A 26,133-nucleotide genomic window follows, 5' to 3' on the forward strand; every position below is an offset into this window, starting at 1 on the left:
TATCTATCTATCTATCTATCTATCTATCTATCTATCTATCTATCTATCTATATATCTATTTACATTGTTTTAGATGCTTTTGTATTTCCAAATATGAATTAATGTGATCTGAAATTCATTAGACTCTTACCAAGCAAGAATTTGCTATCACTGTTTTACAACTTAGCTATTAAGTACATTTGAGTTTCAGGATTTCAGAGTTTATTTTAGTTTCAGGGGTGTTTTGGCTTTTGTCTTTAACAGAAGTGACTTCAAGCCACAACTATGTGCTTCTGAAAATCTTAACTTCAGTTAATATATAATAAAAAAAAGACCACAGATCCAGAGAATCATAGACTGGCTTAAGCTGGGAGAGACCTTAAAGATCATTTCGTTTCAACCACCCTACCACAGGCAGAGTTGCCATCTACTAGATCAGGCTGCCCAGTACCCCATCCAATCTGGCCTTGGGATGGGGCATCCAGAGTTTCTCTGTGTACCTTATTTCATTGCCTCAACATTATCTGAGTAACAAAATTCCTCCTAATATCTAATCTAAATTTCTCTTCTTTTAGTTTAAAACCGTTTCCCCTTGTTCTGTTACTCTCAGATTGTATAAAAAGTCCATCTCTCTCCTGTTTGTGAGCTCCTTTTAGATACTGGAAGGCCACAAGGTGATTGCCCCAGAACTTTCTGTTCTCCAAACTAAACAAGCCCAGCTCCCTCAAATTTTCTTCATAGGAGAGGTGTTCCGGCCCTCTGTTCATCTCTGTGACTCTTCTCTGAACCGACTCCAACACCGCTGTGTCTCTCTTGTGCTGCATTTTAGGAATGCAGCCTTCCCTAAGAGTTGAATAGAAAAAATTGGCAAATAAATGCATACTGTTTAGCTTTTAACATATTAACTTGGTGATGAACTTGGAGAGATGCTGGGAGAAGAGTCCTGCACTTCTGTGACTCTTCTGTTCAATATGTAGGAAAAATAGTTCTTCTCCCCCTAAATTAGTAACCAGTAAACTTAATAGCTGTATTTGCATGCCTATGTTATAATGCTGCTTCTTTAGCATGCAACAATTTGTATCCAATATGTAGTGCTTTCTTTCTATGCAAACAACTGAGGGCCGTCATTTTGCTCTGAAAGGAAAGCCATAGTCCTTGTTTTATGCAGTTGGACTGGAAATACAAAGTGGCAACCTTTTTTTTGTTTCATTTTTTTCTGCCTAGGAGATGTTTGTAAGTTTTCTATTTAGTTTCATTTCCTTCTTAAAGCCAATGATTTGAAAACTACTAACAATGGAAATAGTGCAGCAAAACTATCAGTGACAGAAGAACCAATTCCTAGCATATCAATGAGCAAATATCAGCCTAAAAGATGATCTGCATAGGGAAACAAAGATTAGCCTTCTTTTAACTATGAGAGGAGGTAAAAATCAGAGTCATAGAATCACAAGGTTGGAAAGGACCTACAAGATCATCTAGTCCAACCATCCTCCTGTCACTACAACTACGCACTGAGCTACTAAACCATATCTTGTAGCACCTCTTCAACACCATTGGGGATGGTGACTCCACCACCTCCCTGGGCAGGCCATTACAGTGCCTGACCACTCTTTGAGAGAAAAAGTTTTTCCTTACGTCTAACCTATATCTCCCCTGGAACAACTTGTGGCCATTCTCTCAGGTCTTGTTTGTTGTCTGGGAGAAGAGGCCAACCCCCTCCTCATCACAGCCTCCCTCCAGGAAGTTGTAAAATGCACTGAGGTCTCCCCTGAGCCTCCCCTTTTCCAGACTAAACAGTTCCAGCTCCCTCAGCCACTCCTCATAAGACTTGTGCTCTAGTCCCCTCACATTAAATCTTAAGTAGTTTATCAATAGTTCTAAATCAAAGGATGTGCATATTTAAGGTATAAAATGTTGAATCTTGTTGTTGTTTTTGTTTTAACTGACCTTTCTATTTCTTTCTAAGTAGTAAGTAAAATAGGGGTTGTTACTTTTTTTTCCTTCCCCTTTGATGTATATTGATTTATCCTAACTCACCTGGGAGTGGAAGACAAGCAAATGAAGATAAGGTGGAAGATAAGGTTAAAGAAAGGTTAAGCACAGCATCAAAGCCATTTTCTCAAGCAAAAAGGTTTTACGTTCTTTAAACACTTAACTGCATACCCTGTACATAATAATCACTATAATTAAGTGATTGTCCTTTAAAAACTTGAAAATGACATAGAGGAATGATAAATTGTTAATTAAGGATATGCTGTTCTGTTTCAATTCTGATTACACCTCCTGCTGGGCACGACTGATCTATTCTAATCTCTGCTGTGAATTCATTCAATACCACGCCTTTCTGCTATCATGTTTTCACCCTTCCTGAGTTTCATGGCTACCATATGGTACAGAGCCTCAGTAAGTTCAACTGATAATTTCATGGTATCAATGTTCTGGGGAAAAGATGCCACTGATATCCAATAGGCATGCTTGGACATGGTTGTCCTACCTGGCAAACATCTAAAATTGCCATTAAAAATGATGAACGAATTCCTAAATTGTGTTTTAAAATAGAGTTCATCATGACCATGAAAAATGTATTACTTTAGCTTAAAGAAATGGTTATTTCATCCTTAAGCTTCTCTTTTTCACAGGAAACTCATTTAAAATGGGTGGCCTGAAAATAGCAGTTAGAAGCAATAATGATCTTTAATTCCATATTAGAAGTATAGAAGAGAGTATCTCATTTCCTTTTTAGGCATAAAAGTGCAGAGTTCTGAGAAAGCATTTCTACCAGTTTGAATTCAGTTTATTTCGTATGAAAGCTCTAACATTAATACTAGAAAAATACATGATAAATACTTTATTATTATTATTATTATTTTAATACTGGATATCTTCTATAAGTCTAGTTATTATGTATTTATTATTTTTATTTTCTCTACCAGTTGGCATGTATTTAACTTGATCTGGTCCATTTTGTTTAAGCTATGTTTGTCTCCTCCGGAATTCCTCTAGCTACTTCAAGAGAGGAACATTGTGACTCTAATACTATGAGTTTCCTTTCCAGCTGGGCTATGTTTGTGCCATTTATGGGCTGAAGTATCACAGGTCGACTTCTAATCCTCTTGTTCACTGTGGTACACTTGGGGTCGAGGTAGTAGCAGATGATCTCATTTGATCTCTCCCTTAGCTGCTGCACTTTGCCAGTCTCAGTTATGAAAGTGGCAGAAGCTGAAAACTATGTTCTGTCTTCCCTTTTTAAGAGGATTTGCTGTTCTCAGAGAAGTTAAAAAAAAAAAAAAAAAAAAAAATGTTCCTGCATGAAAAAGCAAAGGGATATGATGACTTTCTGAACTGCGACTCAATCAACCTCTCTCCACTTCTAAACACAGAATGACAAAACCCCTGCAGTGTGGGTAAAAAAATTGTGGAGGTCTCCAGGCAAAACTTCTGTTCTGATGTTCAAAATAGAATAACTTTATAGCTGTATAGATTTTGAGGAGTATTTTGTTTTTGTGTGTTGCTGTCTTCCAGGTATAGATGTACAGTCTCTCACTATTCCAGCCTAAGTATACAAACACATCTTGGTAAAGTGTCTGCAGTTGGCGAATAAAAGCTCATTTGAGAGGTTACAGTTAAGTTCTGCAGTGAGAAAGTGGGTCTAATCATATATTTTCAATGACAATAAATTGCATATGGTTTATTGCTGTGTAATTTTCTTGTTACTCCCATTAGTATAATATAAACAGAGGACTGACAACTTTCTCTTACTTACCATGACTGGAAATTTGAGAAATGTTTCTTACAGTTACATCCTCCCACAGATGGAGAATTGTACTCTGGCACAGCAGCAGACTTCATGGGCAGAGACTTTGCCATTTTCCGAACTCTGGGGCATCACCATCCAATCAGAACAGAGCAGCATGACTCCCGGTGGCTAAATGGTATGTAAGATGTACATTTATCCCGTTACATTTGTCTAGCTATTCAAGAATAGCACACAGTTTTGTTCCAGCAACATCTGTGCCATATACACTCCTCCTTTATTTGAAGCAGAATTTTCTCTTAAACTAGTTAAACTAATCAAAAGTGATTTATAAAGAAGAATTTTTGTTTTAATTACATTGAGATTTGTGGAGTGTGATTAAATTTAAAACATATACAGAAACTAAGTTAACACAATTAAGCCACAGGAGCTGATTTCTGTAGGGCGTAAGTTGAACAGAAGCTCAAGGCCTAGGGAGGCATCAGCCACACGTCAACACAAAGTAGCTACAGAGCCTTGGGCAGGACTAAATTCTGTACAAGCTTTAATTTTTTACTGGATTGAAAGGAATATGACACTGGCCACCAAGTGCAACAGAGAGTCAATCCACTGACTTTTCTGAGCAGTCCAGAGTTGTCAGTGGGTTGGAAAAAATGAAAGGAATCTTGGGTATTTCAAGTTATTGCATTTCAAAATATTCAGCAGACAAAAAGAGAAAAAATATAAATTATATGGATATTACTAAGCACGCCTGTAGCTGCTTGTTCATGTGTATAGGGTGAGAGGAGAGGGATAGCTTCAATGAAAATCTTGTTTTGACTTCATGTACTTTAAAATGTGTTTGATTTCTCTATCCAATTTTATTGAAGTCTGGACAAGGAGCTACGAATTATGGTTTAGTAGTTTGTGGTAGCAATGGTAAGGGGAGGACAGTTGGACTAAATGACCTTGTAAGTCCTTTCCAATCTTGTGATTCCATGATTCTATGAAATTTTCACTAATTTAACTGGATTTACACCAGGATTATGAGAGTTCTGGAAATGAATATTCATCATTTTAAAAAGCTGCCATTTGTTTTAAGTGGGCCCGTAATGCTAGCTGTAGTTAGTCTATGTTAATTTATATTTTAATTTTGAAAACTTGACTCAGCTACTTTTTCTGTACATGCTACTTGCATCTGTCAGACTTGCACTCCTGTTTTTTGAATTCAAAGAAAAGAATTGTGTTTAGATCGTTTTCACTTCTAACCATATTACTTATGTCTGTGCTAATGTCTGGGTCTTCTTGTGTGGTTCTTTAATTCAGTGCAAAGTGATCATTTTAGTATGTAACAGCAGCCAGTTTTTTAACAACAGGTTCTTTTCATTTAAAGTAAGGAACTTTTCTGTCATACTAGTTATTATATTAGATTTATGTACGATAAACAATCTAAATCTCATGGTTAAAATTGTAAAGTTCTTTTGGAGGTTGGATGAACAAAACTATTTAAGACATGTAGCCTGAAAGTAATGCCTCCTTTCTATTTCTATGGGAACAACAACAGATGCAAAAAGGACAATAATGCTACTTCATAGAGAAAATTTTCAGCAACAAAATACTGTTTTTCAACATAGTCATCACCTTTAGCTACACATTTTCCTCAGCCTTGAACAAAAGCCTTTATGCCACATAAAACTGCCTCACTGTGCTCATACCTATAATTTAGTTTCCATAAACATTCAGCAAGCATTGATGAATATCAATAGGTGCAATTATTTTCTGTAGGAAATGAAGGAATTCAGTGGCACACCTTTGCTTCACATGTACTTCTATGTCAGACACCATTTTCGTAGACTGCCTCTGTCCTGTCATCTGTTGCATAGCAACAAAATGTAATGGAATATTGTTGGGAAGATTCAACCTCCACTGACGTTCTACCAACATTCGCCTCTGATGTCGTGGACCAATGTAATAAAATAGAAGGCATTACGTTCAGAGCAGCCCTCATATATACACTGTATGTATGTATCAGATAACCACATATGTGTATGTGTGTGTACATAGGTGTGTTTTTATGATGATGAGTTGTATGAATCTGACTTTTTTCCTGTTAAATTTAGTTTAGTCATAACTCAGACGTACAACTGTCAGGTCAGTTGATACTTGCCTAGTAAACCAGCAATATTGTTTATTAGTTTTTGTGGGTTTTTTTTACAGTAATAGAGAAGATAACTATACTTCAGAAAACATTATAGTACAGTCTTACAGATATATCCATCTGTCTTGGAAACTGTGAGAGTAAAAATATATTCAATATAATGCGATGTTCATTTTCATTGTGATAGTTGTGATGACATAGAATACGGTCCTGCAAGCAAAATCTGCTTTTGTGCTCTAGATTTGCACAATGACAGCTGAGTCAGGAGCATTTGTATGTTGGAAAAGCACAGCCACTGTCCACAGCTCCAGTACTTCATCACTGAAAATGTGTCATTCCTTTGTGGATTCGGTTATCAGTCTTTCAGCACTAAATGTGAGAACTGCTTTTCCCAAATTAGCACTAAGGTTACATCTGACAGAGTAGAAACCACAACCTCTTTATGCAAGATGGGAAGGTGAAGACATTTGCATGTAAAGAACCGATGAATGTCAGACTCTTCAGAATTTAAATATCATCCAAAAGAAGCATAGAAGTAGAAAGGCAGTATTTACCATAGCACACAGTGAAGATTATTTTCAACACTAAGTGTAGTTCTTAAACTGTCTTCCTGTATGGAAATGTAAGTTTTATCTGGTTTAAAAACGCAAGAATCAAACAAAGGCTTTTAGAATCTATTCTCATAGCTGTATATAATTTAATAGACAATGATCCATAAGTACATTTTTGAAATCTGTCTCTCCCTTGCAAGTCAATGAAGTTACATTCCTAAGAGGCAAAATTTGACTTAAAATCTGCACTACAGTGCTCCTATTAAAGGTTCTAAAACTCTACTGTTAATTTCCCAATGGTAATGTCCTGGCAGCCTTTCTGCATAGGACTCCTACTTTCAGCATCCAGCAAGGAAGTCCAAAAATGATAACCATTTGGATTTCAAACTCTTCAGACATGCCTTTATTTGACTTTTTAATTTTTATATATTTATTCTTACTTTGGCCATTTGTCTGTCTTTTAATGCAGTTAAAAAGTTTTGTGATTGCATGTATTTAAGGTGAGTATATTTTTAATGAAACACATTTGCACTGAAGGATGAGGTATACTTAATGTTCCTAAACATTTGTACAAACTAGTTTTGAATCCTAGGTTTGTAGACATTTACACATTTTTAGTAAAAGCATGGATTGCTATGTAGTGATGGGTTTGCTTTTTCAGTTACTGTCCAGAATATGCTTATCTTCAGGTTAAAAACCACTATTCTAATGGACAGATACTGAAAACTTGATAAGGACTGCAATTCTGACTAAAATGTGAACTCCTCATCTGCATGAAGCTTAAAAGATAGGTGGTGAGACAGCCAGTTATCAGTTTTCTTGTACACTTTCAGGGACAGTGACTCAACCACCTCCCTGGGCAGCCCGTTTTAGAGCCTGACCACTGTCTCAGAGAAGTATTTCCTCACATTCAGCCTGAATCTCCTCTAGCACAACTTCCTCTAATCCTATCACTAGTCATGTGGGAAAATTGGCCAACCCCCACTTCACCACAACCTCCCTTCAGGCAGTTATAGAATGCTATACAGTCTCCCCTGAGCCTCCTCTTCTCCAGACTAAACAATCCCAGTTCCCTCAGATGATCTTCATAAGAACTGTGTGCCAGACACCTCACCAGTTTCGTTGCCCTTCTCTGGACACGTTCCAGAGCCTCAATGTCTTTCTTGTAGTGCGGGGCCCAAAACTGAACACAGTACTCATAGTGTGGCCTCACCAGAGCTGAGCGCAGGGAGATGATCACTTCTCTGCTCCTTCAGGTTACACTATTTCTGATACAAGCCAGGATGCTGTTGGTTTTCTTGGCCGCGTGGGCACACTGTTAGCTCATATTCAGCTGAGCACCAACCAACACCCCCAGGTTCATTTCTTCCATACAATCTTCCAGCCACTCTGTCCCATGCCTGTAGTGTTACCTGGAGTTGTTGTGGCCAAAGTGCAGGACCTGGCACTTGATCTTGTTGAACATCAATCCATTATCCTCAGGCCAGCGAAGCAGCAAAGTTCTTGCTTGTGTTTACTTTGTTCAAAACAGAGATTTGAAATTGCTTTCCCCGTATTAAACCTAAGGTCAGAGTGCAGAGAACACAGCTTCTTGGTAACAAAAATGGGATGAAGGGAACACTTGTGCATGAGTTTTTCCTAGAATTTAAATCTCATCTGGAATTGAACAACAATACACAAGAAGTTTTTGGATTAAAGTATGAACACAGAGTTTCTACAGAGATTACAGAATCATGTGTTGAAGATGTTCCACCTCTCATAATAAGACTAGTGCTACTGGGAAGTGGAGTTTGAACTGTGCACAGCCCAAGGGAAGGTGCTGGCCAGCAGCTCTTAAATATTTTTAAGTCTTTTAAAAATTTTAAATGCTGTCAGGCTTCTAAAGACATTTCATTTTGCATAAAAAATTAAATAGTCACCAAACCGAATAAAGCAAGGGAGACTGATTCTATAGCTGTGTAGTCAGGGCATTCATCTAGAAGGTAGAGAACAATGCATCAGTCACTGTAGCAGTGTATATTTAATTATTGATACAGAGTTAGCCAGAAGTGACATGCAGGCATTTGCAAAAACACAGTAAAATATGTCCACGCTCAGGGAAGTCGACTTGGTATGAAAAGCCACTGTTCAGTGCCCCACACCAAATCATGCATTTTGTCATAAGCCATGTGCGTGGACGTTACTGGCTCCTTGTGCAAGTGCATAGTATTTCTCTGCACAAAAAAGCTTTGACAGTCTGGGCTGGTCTCAGTGAGGATTAAGAATACATTTGGACTCTCTAAAAACGTCTTGAAATTAAAAAAACAAACAAACAAAAAAATCACATGTTCACCTTTACTATAGGACTAATAGCTTTGATGTTATTTCCCACAGAGTTCTGCCTATAGACAAAAAGCATGCTTTTCTTTAGATGTGCCATTACCTTGTATAGTTCAGACCCATCAGAAACCAACGTTATTTCAAGGAAGTGTAGATCAGATCCTGCTTTTGTGAACTGTTTCAGCAATTACACAAGATGAGTAGGAGTCATGTGCAGGCTGGAGTAGCTTTCCCTGATACTAGGGAGTTCTTCTGAGAGCTAAGTGGAGAGTTTGCTGTACATTTTTCACTCCCTTCTCTTAAGCTTATAGAAGCATTCATGCAAGGGCTGAGGGCACGGCTAGAGGCAAGAAAGCAGAAATGGTGGTGCAGTGTACCAAAGCAAATGCTCAGCAATGCACTGAAGATAGTTTTCAAGTTGAGGTTTAGGGGAGTGGAAGGAAAGCTTTAAGCCACCCTAATTTTATTTTACTCAAGCATGGGGGATCTGGCCTTAAATTGTTAACATTTCATAAAATGAATGACCATAAACATTTATTTTAAAATCAAAACAAACTTGGGATGCACAAAGTTTGAGAGGAAATGAAATCACAAAATCCACATTAAGGTAGTATTATGAATGTGATTTACACTCCAAATAGTGAGGGAACAGCAAAGTTAAGGCAGACAGTCCGGATGGATTTCCAGCCATAGTGTGGAATTTCCTTGCTTTTTGTGGATTTAAATCTGCTCTATAATGTTATTTTATCATACTTTCCATGGCTTAATTTTTAAAATGGGGTAGCAGTTGTACTTACTCCCCTGGGGTTATTGTCCTTGATAATCTTTATTTTACAGTTACGTAAACAGCTGAGAATTATAGAAGCTGAGTGGCTGTTCAATAAAAATGCTCTCTTAAATTTCACAGGCTCCATTTTTGGAAATAAGGGTTTGATACTCTCTTGGCGTTAATACAGAACCTTAGCTATCACTGTATGTTGTTTCTGTTCATGGCATTTTGTAGGATGTCCCAACACTGGCAACTTATACACCTAATTTTGATTATATACGAATTGCAAGAGGAGAACAAGATTTCAATTTGTTTATAAGATATTTTCCCATCTAATAAGGATGTAGTAAATGCATCAAGCCTTTATTCTCTTCCAGCTACTCTTGTTGAGGCTTATATATTTTCATTTACTGCATTCTTGATCTATAATTCTAATTTGATCAGCCAAATCATACTCTTTTTCCATCCATCCATATGTACTCACATCCCTCTCTTATGTGCCTCTCCTTGCTCCCTAAATGCCTTCCTAGTTTCCCACTTTCCAGCCCACCTCCTACACATTAGCAATCCAGACATACAGAAAGCGATAATACATGCCAGCAAAGGTAAGCAGACATGGATATCCAGAAAATGGATAACCTTCCAGCACAGATGGGACTAAACCATCCTAGTTTACTCTAGGAAGGCTATTTCCTAAAATTTATCTGAGATGTTCTTGGAGAAAAGAGCTGGTGGATGCTATAAACACAATATATCAAGAAAAGAACTATTTAAATGAAGGACCTTTGAAAAAGTTGGATACAAGTTGGATATGAGCAAATTTAATTTTCAAATCTGTAGTCAGTGGGGCAGCCTAGCAGGTTCGAAGAGGAACTTTAATAACAGTTTATGTGCTCTCAGATAGTATTTTTGTCTGACACTGTGAGAAACTGAAGTAAATAGACTCCAGGCTGTGTTCACATAGATATACAAGGAAATATTTAAACAATCTTACCAGTGAAAACAGTGAGGTTTATTTTTCAAGGATATCTTGCATTTAAAGTACGCGTTTATATCTTTGAACCAAATTAGTTAGCTGATATCTCCTATCATGCAGGCTGCAGCATGGAACCAAGCCCAGCATTTTCCCACCACTGCTCATGCAGACAAGAACAACTCAAAGCCTTGCAGGAGCAAAACGTATAAGCAAGTCTCATTTCTCACTTAATACACCCTCCCACCCCCATTCCCCTTAGCTTCCTTGCTAAGAATAGCAATAAATAATTACACAGTGATAAATTCCATGTGTGACAAATGCTAATGTCACCTAACACAGTGCTAGGAAGTATTCAGAAACTATGGTGACGGTGGCATAATAATGCAAACAGAATGGAATACAACTCCTTTTTTTCTTCCTTAAGTTTCTAGATCCAAATTCGAGAGAATGAATAAAATTTTCAAATTACTTTTCTCATTGCAAGCTAACAAGTCTTTTCTGAATACGTTTTATTATAACTCATTCTATTTCTCCTGGAAGAAATGTTGAATTTCTGGAAGCACAAAGATGCACTTCTTTCTTGCTGTTATTAATTGGTGTTCAACCTAAAATGGTTACAACACAGGGAGCCATAAGCTCAACTAAGTATTTGATTGGAAGATATCAACGTAGGTGAATCCAGTAATTCATCTTGAGTGATAGCCCCTGCCTGTATCCTTATACAAAGTAAACAAAAGGCTCTAATTTGGAAACTGAAAGCCAAGTAGCAATTAAAGAATGCATAGTTGCTTTACATGGCCTCTGGATGTGAGAAAGATCATGAAGGTGGTGGGTAAAAAGAATCAGAAAAATCACTCCTAAAAAGTCACCTGAACAAAATTATTTTAAACGCTCCTAGCAAAATATTTCCTACTCTCCTCCTCTCCCCTCCTTTCCTCTCTCCCCCCTCCCCCTCCTTCTTCCTCCCTCCTCCTTCCTGCCTCTCCCTTCTCCTCCCCTCTTGTCCTCCACTTTCCTCTCCTTCCCTCCCCTCTCCTCTTGCTATTGTCAATGATTGCATCCTTTTTTTTCATTCACCTTAAGTGCTATGAATGAGATTTTGTTTCATTTAGATATGAAAAATAGATAAAGCCTAAAGATGAGTTTTGAGGCTAGAGTGGATTCAGAGAGTAGGAAAGAAAAACAAAAGAGGACATCCCCATGGTTCTGATCACACATTTTGAGAACTTCCTGACACTCTAGAGAGTATGAACTACAGAAAAATACTTGCATCAGTAAACATATTGATTTGTATTATAGCCACAGTATGCTTGATGAAGTTAGGATACACATTAGTTCAGCAACACCTGATTTAGGATATGTGTATGTCTTATGGTTAACCATGTTCTCATTTATGAGTGTTAGCTTGGTCAGTCTTATTATTCACACCAAAAAAATAATAGCTGGGAGTGTAGATTAGGAACCTTGTTTTGTGGTAACTCGTGCTGTGACTCACCCTCTTTATAGAGCATATATGATCAAAAATACTGAGAGAGCTCAGAGTTCAAAGCATGGTTTTCACAGGAGCCCAGATAAGCTTTTATGCTCTACACAGTACAGTTTTTAGGAAAGAAATTTATAGCTCTCTAAACAAGCACTATGAGATATGACCTCAGTCCCTAAAAGATCATTATGCAGTTTCTTTCTAAACAGAGAAAAGGAAGTGATTGCCAGCTTTGGGATATGTGCTTACACATGTACATTGAATTGATCTGTTGGTAATATGTTAGAAATGATAGTTTTTTGGTTTTTTTTTTTAATTGTAATTTTTATATTACTGGTGAATACACTATCACGTCAACAATCCAGTAAATCCTGGTAAGCATCATGTCAGGGTGAGACCTAAGAATATTGCCCTTTCCTTCCGCTATTCTCTGACTTTTCGGAGGAGGAAATTGGATAACTGAGCCAGAACAAGCTCTGTCTAGGTCTGGCTTGACATGAATAAGTCTGTACCTGGCTGTACTGCACAAATTGAGTGATCTTGTTTGTGTGGTCAGAATCAAGATTTAATGACCCAGTTGAGTTGCACGTTACAGACATAGAATGACAAACCTGAGTCTCAGTTGCCACCTCCAAATGTAGGCGCTGTGCAAAAATTCAGCTGCAGGAGTGCATCCCAGGAATAACAATCTCATGTATGTTTCCAGCTCTTAACTTACTCTTTTTATATTTATATTTATATTTATATTTATATTTATATTTATATTTATATTTATATTTATCTGACAATGAAGGAATGGTTATTTATGTAGACACATAGAATCATAGAACTGTTCAGGTTGGAAAAGACCTTAAACGTCATTGAGTCCAAATGCATCCTAACCATACTACTCTAACAACACTCCACTAAATCATAGGTAATTATATGATATTTATATGATGATATGATATTTATATAATGATATTTATGTGATATTTATTACATCATACGTAATAAACATGTATCAGCTTCAATGGATAATTTCTGCAGTTGACAGTGGGCAGCTTTGTGTACTTCTTTCAGTGAATATATATTAAAAGGACCATGCATGTATATCTACACATAAAAGGTCTATACATATATGCATAAGTATAAACACGTTACCTTCATGCTCCAGTTAATTGTCAGTAAGTGTTATTGAAAATTCTTACCCTGGAGACGAATTTTGATAGGAAAATTGAAAAATAAAATAGGAAAGATAATTTATCTGAAACAGGTGTAATGTTCAGGTTCTACAACTGCACTTTGTTTTGCTTTTTGGCTAGGCCTCACTTCTAGTTACACAATCTGGTTTTCTTTGTAATTATTATTTTTACAAAGATGTAAATCAGATTAAGGTGGCCTGATGCCAAAGGCACTACATGTGTACTATAGACCTTGCAAACTCAGCTGGATTTCCCATGAGCTCTGAGATCTCTGTGAGGGCTCACCACTTCTCTGATGCTTGAAAAGTAGTGACTTTCAGGTACCAAATTCTGCCTTCTTTCTTGTTAACAAATAACCAGCCAATTATTCAAGAAAAGTTAAGCAGAGATCTGCTGGTAGGGAATCACACTGCAGAATACTAAGTGATTTCAACAAAGTGGGAAGGGGTCTGTTACAGCCCTCTTCATTGAGATATGACACACATCTGATGTTTTTTGTACGTTCTTGTGCCTTTTCTTCCCTTCTGCTCTAGCCATCAATTTAATGAGTGTTGACCCTGTCAATACCAATTTCCTCTTCTCAGGACAGCACATTTAGAGTTTGGTGGGCATTCAATAGAAATTTACTGTTGACTGGGTAATTTGAGTTCATGTGTGTGGTGAAAAATTAGTGAGGAGAATTACCCAGAAAAGTGGATGCCATGACAATGCATGTCACCATGGTGTGACCAGCTCTGCTGACATAGGTTTCAAAAGCTCTCCCCCTGTGAAAACGGGGCCTGTTTGCAAATTAATTAGTTTCTGGCAGCAGCTTGATTGTTGACCCAAAGTTTGTAGAGTGGAAAAACAATCAGATTAGTGTGTTCAATATAAAGGCCCAGTGCGGCACTCAAGTGCAGTTTGCCAAACTGTTGAAGCTGTGAATAGAGTGAAACAAATTCTTTTTTGAGAAGCCAAGGCAAAGGTTAAGTGTGATGTGACTGGAGCACGCTGGCTGCCACGGGGGGGGAAGGTGGAGAATTAGAGGTTTCAGCCATACAAGAATGGAGAGCACTAAGCAAGTTGCATTGAATTTAATGAAATTCACAGCTTCAGACCAAAGTGTTTGGCAGAGTCTGTGTTAAAAGGAGAAATAAGATGGCTTTGTTTTGAGAAGTTTTCTTTATACAATCTTGTTGGAGTTTGGGGATTGAGCCTTTAAAGTCTATTAGAAACACTTCCTGAGTCTCCGTACTGTTTCTAGGCACCTGCAGACTTTGAGGTTTGTACCAATTCTTCCCCATCTCTGCCACATATAAACTCTCTTTATGTCCACTGATTCTATCCAAGGCTCCCATTTATCACCTCCAGTGTTTGGGCAGGTTTCTTTTAAATTGAGCTGGTTCTGCAACTCACAAACAGGCATATCAGAAATCAACTCTTGTGAATTGAGAGACTAATTAAAATCTGTTATTCAGGTATGAAGACAAAAGTTAGATACTACAAAAATGCCACAGTCCAGATATTTACCTGATAATGAAGTAAAATATCTACACTGCATCCAAGAAAAATCTACTAATTTCTGCTCACTGCAGTGCTCAGTTCATGTCATTCACAATATACGTTATTTCTTCAATATCTATTTCTATACAAATCTGCTTCTTAAAATTAATTAGTCATTTGCTGTTTTTAATGCTTTTAGAATATTTTCTCTACATCACTGTAAAAATATACATTTTTATTATTATTTTCCCAGTATGCAAATGGAAAAGGCTAATGCCAGTACATGCGAAGGACACCATATTTATGATGTAGTATTCTCTTCTACCAGTATCTTGGCTCTGTTTGCATAGTTCAGAAAACATAATAGAATCAACCAGAGAGAGAAAGAAGCTGGGATGAGAAGCTGAAGGGCTCCACCACAAATCCATCAAGTAACTGAGCTGCCCTGCACATTTAGCAGAGCAAATGGTGGAAGCTCTATCCTTGAAGATGTTCAAGGTCAGACTGGATCAGGCTCTGAGTAATCAGATCTAGCTGTAGATTTCCCTGTTCACTGAATTGGAGTTGGATCATATGACCTTGAAGGGTCCTTTCCAGCTCACAAGATTAAATGATTCTATGATTCTGTAAGAGGAAACAGCACCTGAGTGTGTTCCAACCTCTTTCCTCCATTCCATAAAACCATGAGTGTTACTTTGCAGCTCACGTAGACTTGATGATTTGTTCTTAGTAATGGGCTGAACCTAACTCCTTTACACCAACATTCCTGAACCGTGAATTTCTTGTCCCAGAAGGCATTCAGTGTTGCTTGCAATTAACACAACTGATTGCTCAAAGCCAGCACCTGATGTGGCATGTAGCCAGCGGTAACATAATTGGCTCTTTAAACGGGCAAACATCCACTTCAGAGTGGAATTTGTGATGGAGGAATTCATAGTTCAAAGTAAGTCAGGTATTTGAATACCTGGTCTATACATTAAAACCTCAACTAGCATTAGACACATCTGAATTATGTTGCAGACTCAAAGCCTCCCTTTCTCTCCGTCTCCACAACTTCCCCTTCTCTTTGTTCATGAAACTGTGTAAATTCCAGTCTGAATGCTTGTAAGGTTAAGTAATTGCTTTTGTTCTTTGGGTTATTTAATTACAAATCTCAGTAGATGACAGGTCCTCTGCACTAAAGGAAGACATCACATTTGCACAGTTACTGTATCCCAGCACAAATGTGTGTGGCAAATCAGTGACTGCAGATTTATTCATGCCCTCTGGGACCTGCACTGCCTTTTCAGCTTAGCATGCAATATGATTTAAATTACAGTTTGTGCAGAGCTGTGCCTTGGGATTACACTCCATGTTTCCAACTGTTTATAGTTCAGTGAGCTTTAACCTCTGTGATTCTGAAAATTAAATAATGTCATGGCTGATATCAAACTGATGGCTGGTATTAGATTCCTAAGTACTGTCTTGTATTAAAATACTATTTTTACCGCAAAGTGGAAACATCAATGTATTTTAAAATGATAATACATTCAGATAATTCAAGAACACAATTCAAAAGTCACACTAGCGAGGAGCAGCAAGGCTAATATTAAGCTCAATTCTCAAGGATGTATTCTTCTACTGTATTTAGCATTTATGGCTACTGTCTGTACTAGAGTAGGACATGGCCTAATACTTTTGTGATCAGACAGACACAGCATGCAAGATTGAGAAACGTAGCTGAAGAATCTATTGTAATTAAATTCAGATTTGTTAATTTATTGCAGACTAATTATTTATTAAATACCACCCTGGATCAAATTTTACATCTTGAAGACCCTTCTGTGCTGTAACTGTAAGACATTTAGATATTTTTATAACCTGTCAATAGAAGAGCAGCAAAAACACCTGGTTACAAAACTGTATATTTCAGTTTGGCAGATCATTCCCAGCAGATCAGTTTTCATCTTTTTTCAGTATTTTAATTGATACAACAGCTTTTAGCAATTTTTCTTTGCTTAGCCCTGCAAACCCAGTGTGTCCAGGACAGATTCCATTCCAGTTCTGCTTAAACCACTTCACTGGGTTCCTCTCCGGGTTCTACCAGGCAACACCTGTGAAACAAAAGGGTGGAACAGATGTCACCATCAGCATAATTTAGCCCTTACAGCCTTATTCATGACAGTGGTGTAAAGAAGAGAGAACAGGAGGGGAGAAGGACAAATGGGAGAGACAAATGGAATACTGTTTTTTCACCTGTAAAGGTAGCATGTTTGAGCAAATAAATAAAATAAAGCAGACCCAAATTCCTCATTCACAGAATGAATGATGGACAAATCAGAAAGAAAAGACTTGACAAATGGATTCTCATTTGATGTCTAATTTTTTTTTTTTGTCGGAGCAGTAGATCATGAATAGACAATTTTACAGCAATGCTAAATTGGATTTTTTTCATAGTCAGCTGTAGAGCATCGTATATTACTTAGCTCAGGCTTCAGCATCTAGCTTTTAGGTTTCAAAGTGGTGTCAAATGTACCCCATCCCTTGGCTCACTTATAGGATTACATGGGTGTATATCAATACACACTTTCTGGGTAGCTGTCTATCAGATTTCATTCTCTAATAACCATGTAAGTTATGTCATTTTGCATGCTATGCAATAAAAAAGAAAGAAGAAAAAAAGTTGAGTTCTAAAAACCAATCCGCCAGCTAATAACTAACACTCAGAAAAAGTGAATGTGTTAGTAAACCAAAAAAAAGGACTGTGTTATTGAAATGTGATAGCACAGTGGTTAAGAATCTTAAAAGCAACACTGTTCTCTGGAAGTTTCACTATCCAAAAGCCTGTCTGAGACTAAGCCACCAAAAATAGACTCTTTTTGAACACTTTTTGTCTCAGTACTAAAAGCTTTATTGCTATAAGCTGAATACTTCATGTGTTAGAAAGATGAGATTTCCTGCATTATCAAGTTTTGACATTATTATTCTCTAAAACTTTGGAACTACTGTTTCCTTTATAGTATCAAGCAAAATTTGATGTTCCTGGGCTATTAAGAGCTTCCACAAGCAAACTAAGTAAACAATGAAAAAAATAGTTCACCTTAGTTTCCTGGATTATGGAAAAAATATTTTTAACATTGTATGTATACATTTCCTTTCCTGACGGTATGTAGAGATTTCTGTTCAGATAAATGCAGCAGGATTTGCAGAAAGGTTTTATTAGATAAATTAGATAAAGAAGAAACCAGACAAACTTTGAGGGACCAAGATCTTTTTTTCAGATTGATGTTCAGGAAAATAGAAAAAAAAGTTATTTAAAAAACCATGTTTCACATTTTGCCCTTATGAAATATTTGAAAGCATTCAGTTGCAATATGTTATCTGTAAACATAGCCATATATCTGAAAATTGGTGTTTATTATTTTATTGCTTTTTCAGTAAAATTCAAGTTGTCTGGTAAATATTTAGTGTTCCATTGATGGCAATGAGATTAAACTAGGCCCTCTGCAGACTTGAAGTATTTGTGCAGTGGGAAGCGCTCATGCACAGAAACATTGTAGTTACAATTCAAACTTCTTAAACCCTGGAACTTGAAAGAAAAGTAGGTAGAAAACACTGGGTGTTAAATTTATGAAGGGTTTTTCCTGGAGATAACATGAGTTACCAATAAGAAAAATAAAACAAAAAATTATTTTTAAATGCTGGAAGCTGATGGCAAATGTTGCAAGCAGAAGGCAATGGAGAATAAAGACATGAGATGCAGAACTCAAGTTTCATAGAGCCCACAATAGAAAATAATAAGTTTTTAAAGACTGGGAATTTGAACAGGGACAAATGTAATGTTTACAGCAGACAACTGAGTGTCTCTTATTAATTTTATGCATTGAATACAGGATGTACAAAACTGAGGAAAACAGTCAAATAATAACAGATTATCATCAATATGTAAATTATGCTGAAGGAAACAGAGGGAACTGTCTTTTGTCAAATTCATGAATTCTTGGTTTCTCATTTACTTTCAGTGACTCTTACAATAAGACAGGTGGCTTATACATCTGATAGACAAGCTTCAAAACTCATATGGATCTGTACAAGCATGTATTAAAACCAATGGTTTGTAGTGTCCAGTACAAATGTATAAACATACATATAAAGACCTATGCTTGCATCTTAGAAAAAATTATAAGTTCCAAACATGATGGAAAAAAGGGAAGAAAATATTGGAGACCTTGTTCATAATTACCTGTATTCTTCTCATGTATGGAAGTGATGGCTCAGTATTGTGGTAGTACATCCAGTAGAACTGCCACTATCTGCATTTTACACATGATTACAGGTCTTAAAAGCACAGTGGTAATTCCCACATATGAATAACTAACCAAATGAACAAACTAGTAAACAAAAATATTTTAGGTTGTTATCTTTAGTTATTGTTGTTTGGTTTTTGTATTTTGTATTTCCTGATTTCTGTGATAGTGTTTTACATGCTATGAAAGCTCAGTCACGACACACAGCTCTCATCGCTCACTCATTCCTTCAACCTCTATTTACTATTCTTGTGCTTCTCTGAAGGAGCTCATGCTAAAGGCAGAAAAAGCTTCATGAGAGGGGAAGGTGCAAAAATATTTTCCATGAACTAGTGAATCATCTCAAGGCTGTAAAATGGCTTGACATTGCTAATACTCAGTTCTGCTCCATATTTGACATACTTTTGCACTTTAATTTTTTTTTTTTTGCCAGACCTCTACTGGTAGAAACCATTACTTAAACATATTCCACAGTTTCCTGTTCATTACTGAGTATCTTTTCCTACATTTCATTCTTTTATTACTATTTAAATACTTTTGCTAAGCTTCCTGCTAATTCTTCTCCCTGCTGTTTATGTATCACAAACATGTGTGCTGCAATTCTTCCCTCACTGTCTTTAAAAATACTGAAATTGTGAGACTGATACAATTTCACACCAAGAAGGTTTTCATTTTTACAAATTACAGTAATTGCATCAAATGTTTCTGAAATGCAATCAGGAAATTTAAAAAAAAAAAAAAAAAAAAAAAAAAGCAACAAAACAACAGAGAGAGAGTTTACTTTTATGGAATAAAAGTACAAAAGTATGTACCAATCAAACAGAATTTGAAGAGAACAATTTTCTTACAAAGCAGTGCAAGTGCATATCCTTTGCATATCCTTGCTATTTCAAGCATCTCTGTGGTTTTAAGCACACATGCACTATCAAACATTTTGTCTTATTTGTTCATTTGTTGTTTTTGTTTGTTGTTCGTTTACTTTGATAATAGATCTAAGTTTCATGTCATTGATAAATTAGTACATTACAATAATATACATGCTGTTAATTCCTTATGTTGACTGAAGCTAAACTGGAATCACTTATTTTACTCACATTACTACTGAAAAAGGTTGTCATAAGTGGTGTTATCACACTGAATACCTCAGATTGTGCTGAGGGGTTTTGCTTCCGCTTACAGACGCCTTGCTGCATTTCACATTGCTATGCTGCACTGACAGATCAATTAAAAACAGTCATTCACCCAGTCCTTCCAGTCTTTGCTGCCATCCCTCATTAATCTTACGTTAAAGGATTTTATGGCAAGTTGCTTTGCACTAGCTGTGAAAGTTAGTTATAACAACAAAATCTTTTTCATAGTTTGACAAAAATGACCTTAGTTCTGTGGTCACATCTAAAGAATTTAACTAAGAAATCAAATTGTAGGAGATTGGAAAGGTAGGAAATGGATACAGGAACATTCTCTGCTGGATTACTGCCTCAGAACTGGCTCAGGTTGAGGATCATTTCCTTATGACTGATTGTCCCTCACTGTGAGAGGAGATGATGGCAGAGTCCTGTCTAGTTTTTTGAAATGACATCTAGGAAGAGATTGCTTTTATAGTTACAAGATCCCTTTCTCACACTTCAAATTGAACCTGGCAGTGCAAATTCTGGATGTTTTCTTCCTATTTCGAAAATAGATTATTTTTGACATAGGGGCCATGTCAACCCATAGGGGTTCAAGATGTAGACAGAAAAATAAAGAAATATATATGTGGATGAATGGTGCTGCTGGCAGCAGAGTAGAGCAGTGCGCAGAACTGACATTTTGAGAGTTTAAGCCCAAGGAGACATACAGAGGCTAAAGACATACTTGTCAAGTTTCTGGTGTTCAGTTTAAGGTTTCTTGCTTTGCCAGTTGTGCTGATGATGGCTGTCCAACTTTCCCTTCAGTGAAATGTGGTTGCCTTGTTAATTCCCAGCTATTCCTCACCAGAGTGAACATCCAGAGGAGGGTCACAAAAATGATCCAAGGAATGGAACACCTCCCCTATAACAGTCTGAGAGATCTGGGGTTCTGGGGAGACATGAGAGTGGCCTTTCAAAATCTGAAAGATGGCTATAAAAAAGGGGAGGACAGACTCATTAGTAGGGTCTGCTGTGACAGAACAAGAGAAATAGTTTCAAATGAAAAGGAGATTTACGTTGGATATAATGAAAAAGTTTTTTACATTAAGGGTGGTGAAGCATTGGAACAGGTTGCCCAGAGATGTGGTAGATTACATGTCCTTTGGAGACACTCAAGGTCAAGCTGGATGGAGTTCTGAACATCCTGAACTAGCTGTAGGTGTCTCTATTCATTGCAAGAGAGCTGGACCATATGACCTTTAAGTGTCCTTTCCAACTCAAATGATTCTGTGATTCTACAACTTGGCTCCTGCATCATCCTGTGCTAGGAGCTGGGCTGATAATGCAGCAGCATGCTCCCTGAGCCCTCAGAACACTTTCCTGCAACTTCTAATTTCCAAATTAGGAAGAGAAAGATTTTTGCATCAAGACTTAATCACATATCTTGCAATATTTAAGAAGGCCTGAGAAAGGAATGAATGCAATGAAACAGGTTTGTTGTCTTCAGTTTGGGACATCTACCTTAAGCTGCTCGGGCATCCACAGTGACTTGTGCTCTACTGGTGAATCCTCAGATTTTACAAAAGACAGAGCCATTGCAATACTCCGACTGCCAAAGTGTGTGACACTCAAATTAGAAAAATCTTTTTTCTTCATTGTCTTCTTGCTCCACTTCGTCTTGTACTGTATCATTTCTTTACATAAAGACTATAGTTATTGTTAATAAGCCAGAGCTCTGAAGATGGTTACACAGTTAAGACACAGGCTTTCTGGTATTTTAATTTCCAAATATCAACGTTAAGAAAAGAAAAATGACTGAGAGGGAAGAAACAAGTTTTTAGCTGAAAATCTCATCATTTTTTCTTATTACATCATCTAACTTATTTTTTCAGCAGGGAAGCAAGGAGATGAAGAAAAGTCAAATCGAATTATTTGTACATGAAGACAATATGCTGCAAATCTTTCTGCTCTGTGAAGGACAGTAGTTTTCTCAGTTTCCCAATTATTTTCTGTGGGGAACAAGTACAACAGTTTAAAATTAACGGTGTTGGCAGATATGTAACACCTCAATACATAGTCAGCAATGGAAAAGAGGTGTTAATTTTGGTTGTTGTTCTGTAAGGAGATAATAATCACCTATTTTAAACTAAATAGGGTGGGTAGATCATAACTATTGTTTTGTGAGAAATCTAATTTATGTTGAGAATTAGGCTATAATTTTACTGAACTTTTGCATTCACTTTTCTTCACCATATAATTAACCATTCCATTGAGACCAGAGACAACAACCATTGCTGTCTCTTTAGAACAAAGGCTTCAGAAACTGATTATTGCATCAGAGTTCAATATTTTCTTCTTCCTCCATCATGTATAAGCTAAAATATTAGTCACAGGAAATATTATATGTAGATTTTGGAGTACTAGCACTGGCTGGTGATTTAAGCCTTGGCTGGCACTCAAGGCCTCATTTATACAATATGGGGATGCTAAGTACCCTAAATTAAAACTACGCTCTTTTTGAATTCATTTGACACATTAGCAGTGGTGACATTCAGTCAAAGCAGTGAGAAACCGTAAGGATTCCTGGTGCTGAATTTGCATGAGTAAAAGCATCGTGCATATCTATAAATAAATAAATAAATAAATAAATAGAAAGAATTACAGGAAGACTTAGTTCAACCTTTGACTTCTTAGCCCGTACTATAATCCAACTGTGTCATCGTAAGTATTTCCAGTAGGCAATAGTAGTGCTTTTGTTTTGGTTTGTTTTTAAAAAAAGATATGAGGAGCGCATCCAAATCTATTCCAGATAATAGCATCAGCAGTATTAGAAGACTATAGTTCTTAACTATCCATCTGGCTTGACTCAGACAAAAAAAGTAGCACTTGATAAATGTTATGAACCTTTAAAACTTTCTGATGAGAATTTCTATTGCAACACCAATGAGTAACTGTAGTGTTTCTTACCCTGTAGAAGATGATACAATCTCAGTCATGGATGATCGAAGTGCCACATCCACCTGCCCATGGCTTTGGGAATAGTGTATTTAAATCACATCTGCTCTGTGGTCTCTCCCTGCTTCCATCTTCTGTGTCAGTGTCTGAATGCAAGTTACCACAAAGCCCTACTATTAGCTCCATAGCAGCCTGAAGTTACCTATTGTGCAGAGAGCATTCCCACTTTGAGGATGTGGTCTGATGCCAGCACTATTGTTGAGGAGCTTTGTTCTAAACTGTGAATCTAGAAGATCTCAGCTGTGCTTGCCTGACTCGTTGCTTACAAGAGATATGTGAAAGTAGAATTAAAATGAGCAGACTTTGGAAGAAGAGCTTTGGTTGCTTTAGTGTTTTGTATGCTACAGTTGAGTGACTAAAACCTCAAAGCAATTTAGTTCTCTTATCAACATATATCAAAAGCTTTGTCCTCTGGTGAACTTACTCATGGCTCTGTTAAGCACATCTGTGACTGATGCTATAAGTCCTCCTCTCTGTGGGTAGTGGAGCTTGCTATGATTTCAAGATCACATTTTCTGAGGACAGTGTTTGCTTCTCTGACTTTGCTGGGTCTCAGTGGAGAGGCACTGTAACTATTTACGAAGTCCTCAGTAAATGTCTATTTCTTTTTTTTTTTTTTTTTTTTTTTTATTTTTATGTTAAATTTTTAATTTCAGACTCCCTAGCACTGTTTTTCTCCTCCAGGTCCTAGTCACTCTCCAGTAATTTTCATTAAATTATAGCAATTTCAATTTTACTGAGCATAAAATTTCCCTAGTTTCTTGCTGTGAGCTGGTAAATTAGTCATTTTGACCATAACTATACAATAATAGGGGCATCCAGTTCAAAATCTTTACAAAACATTTCCTAAGAGAGCTGACCTTTTGTTCCTGCCAAATGATGAAGACATGACCTGAGCTTCTGTACCCTCAGCTGGCTCAATCTTGACAGTTAAAAGCAATTTCTATGCGTTCCAGTTTATATATCTTCATTAAAATGCTAATACAGTTCTATTATCAATCCAATTTCTGATTTTTGTTGTTTCTTCCTATTGGTGTGTATGTGTCTGCATTATTGTTGCTGCTGAAGAATAACATTTATAAAAGAACAGATGCAATTCAATTTTCCTTAGCTTTTTCTGAACCCAAAGTGCTGAAACAAGCAAAACACATTTTCATTACTTAACTAAGCAAACAATGGCTTATAAATCATAGAGGCAGCTGGACCAAGGTGTCGTTTTCATAAAGAGCCAGATTTTTCATGAAGGACAGTTTAATGGGCTGCTGCCAATGAAATGTCTGCAGAACTGGTAATTGCAGAAGGGCACAGAAAAAGTGGCGCTAGGAAGGTGTCATGTGGGAGCTGAGAAATAGCTCCACAGTCAGAACATTTAGTTAAAGGAGGCTAAGAAAGGTGTGTACTTTAATAATCTGCTTCTTGATGCAGATTGCTTTAAATCAAAATATGAGTTTTTATTTTTAGCTTGTTCACATTGGCTACAAGATCAGAGAAGTGCTTTTAGCTGCAATTTTATTTTGATCATGTTTATGCCATGGCTTTGTTTCTCCTTTGATCATGCTTAAACATGTTTCAGACATGTTTGTTTGATGTATGCTATTTTTTAAAGCACTCTTCCACATTATATGGTTGTGTGTTTTTTAAAGCAATGAGTCACTGGAAATTATTTGCTGTCAAATTATTTCTCCAGTCCATTTTAACAAAACATGCTTTCTGGACTTCTAGCCAGTAGGACAATCATTTTAAGCAAGAGCATGTTGAAATGTTGTGATGGCTTTTCTGAGTGTTCCACTGATTTGAGGCAGTTTTAGAATCTCAAAATATCTTATAGTTCATGAACAGAAATTTGAAGTCATCCTATTTATCCACAACACCTACAGTGCACTGAGTTTGCAGTTGTCATTGGTGGTTTTGGATCAAAGATCCCACTTTCTATTCCGTAAAATTTGCTTGAAGTTCATTCCAGTACTTCTTAGGTAGCTATGTTGAATGTATGAAATAGGTCAGCCCTGACAGGACCATTTTAAGATTCCCATGGGAAGCTCCTGATACTGAACTTGTTTAATTTTGCAATGTAAGGACACGCAGTCTCAATATTTGAACATATACCCTCATGGATAACATTCTTTCTTCTGCTACATGGTTGAGCAATTAGGAGAGTCAAGCATAAGTCTCTCATCTGTGGACATCTCCCTTCCCTTCATTAAAGAAGAGAAATTCAAAAGCACTACACAGTCCATGGAGAGTAGTATGTTGCGTGACTGCCAGCCATCTGGCTGATTGATTCATCGTGGCCCTAAACAGTTGTAAGCATAGTCTGAAGACCCAGAGTTGAATGCCAGTGTGCATCAAGCCTCAGGCAGATCAAGCAGATCCTCAGCCAGTGAAACAGTAGAGAGCATGCTACAGATCGCTAGCTTACATCACCCCACATATCAGCTGAAGACCCTACTAAATCCCCTCTGAAAACATATACACACACAATCATGGCATTTCTTATATGATCATTATATTCATTCTGAACAGAAATTAATCTGTGTTTATATGTGTCAGAACACCTATAGCCTGTTCTCCCTTTATTTGGTTCCCTACATAGGCACAAGATGTAGTATGAAAGAGGGGGGAAGAAAAGAACAAACAAACAAAAAAACTAAGTAACAAGAACAAAGTTTGTATTACATGAAGAACCATTCTTTTATTGACTAAGACATATTGACTTAACTGGATAGAAATGCAGCTTGAGGTTTGCACAGTAAGAAACACAAGAAACACAGAAAATATTCCATGATGTACTATAGATATGGTCGAATATGTGGCTGTACGAGCATTCTATTTTCAAAAGATGTAGTTAGGATTACTGATCACTAACTGAAAATCAGAATTCCTCCCAGATGACCATTGCTAAGCAATATGTACAAAGCATATTCACACATGCTCTGAATACGACTTTAATTATATCTGCCTTCTTCACAGCCCCTCTCTTCTGCTGCCACTCTGCTAGATGCATATTTTCAATCTCTCAGTATTTTTTTTATAATTCTCGTATTTCTGTAACACTAGGCTTTCTTACTGTTCTAGTTTCATTTGCAAAA

At 37.0% G+C, this 26,133-nt stretch overlaps 1 protein-coding gene across 2 annotated transcripts in view; it reads left to right on the top strand.

The window, feature by feature from the left end:
- Positions 1–26,133, top strand: part of SEMA3A (semaphorin 3A) — a 327,247-nt gene that overhangs the window by 261,741 nt on the left and 39,373 nt on the right. For both annotated transcript variants that reach the window (XM_042816191.1, XM_042816192.1), the window contains one exon: positions 3,792–3,911. In XM_042816191.1, the coding sequence (XP_042672125.1) occupies positions 3,792–3,911 (120 nt within the window). The remainder of the gene's footprint in view (positions 1–3,791; positions 3,912–26,133) is intronic.

This window comes from Centrocercus urophasianus, unplaced genomic scaffold (genome assembly GCF_019232065.1).
Source record: "Centrocercus urophasianus isolate 14NV4802_14NV808 unplaced genomic scaffold, USGS_Curo_1.0 seq_15, whole genome shotgun sequence".
In the NCBI taxonomy this organism is placed as follows: Eukaryota; Metazoa; Chordata; class Aves; order Galliformes; family Phasianidae; genus Centrocercus; species Centrocercus urophasianus.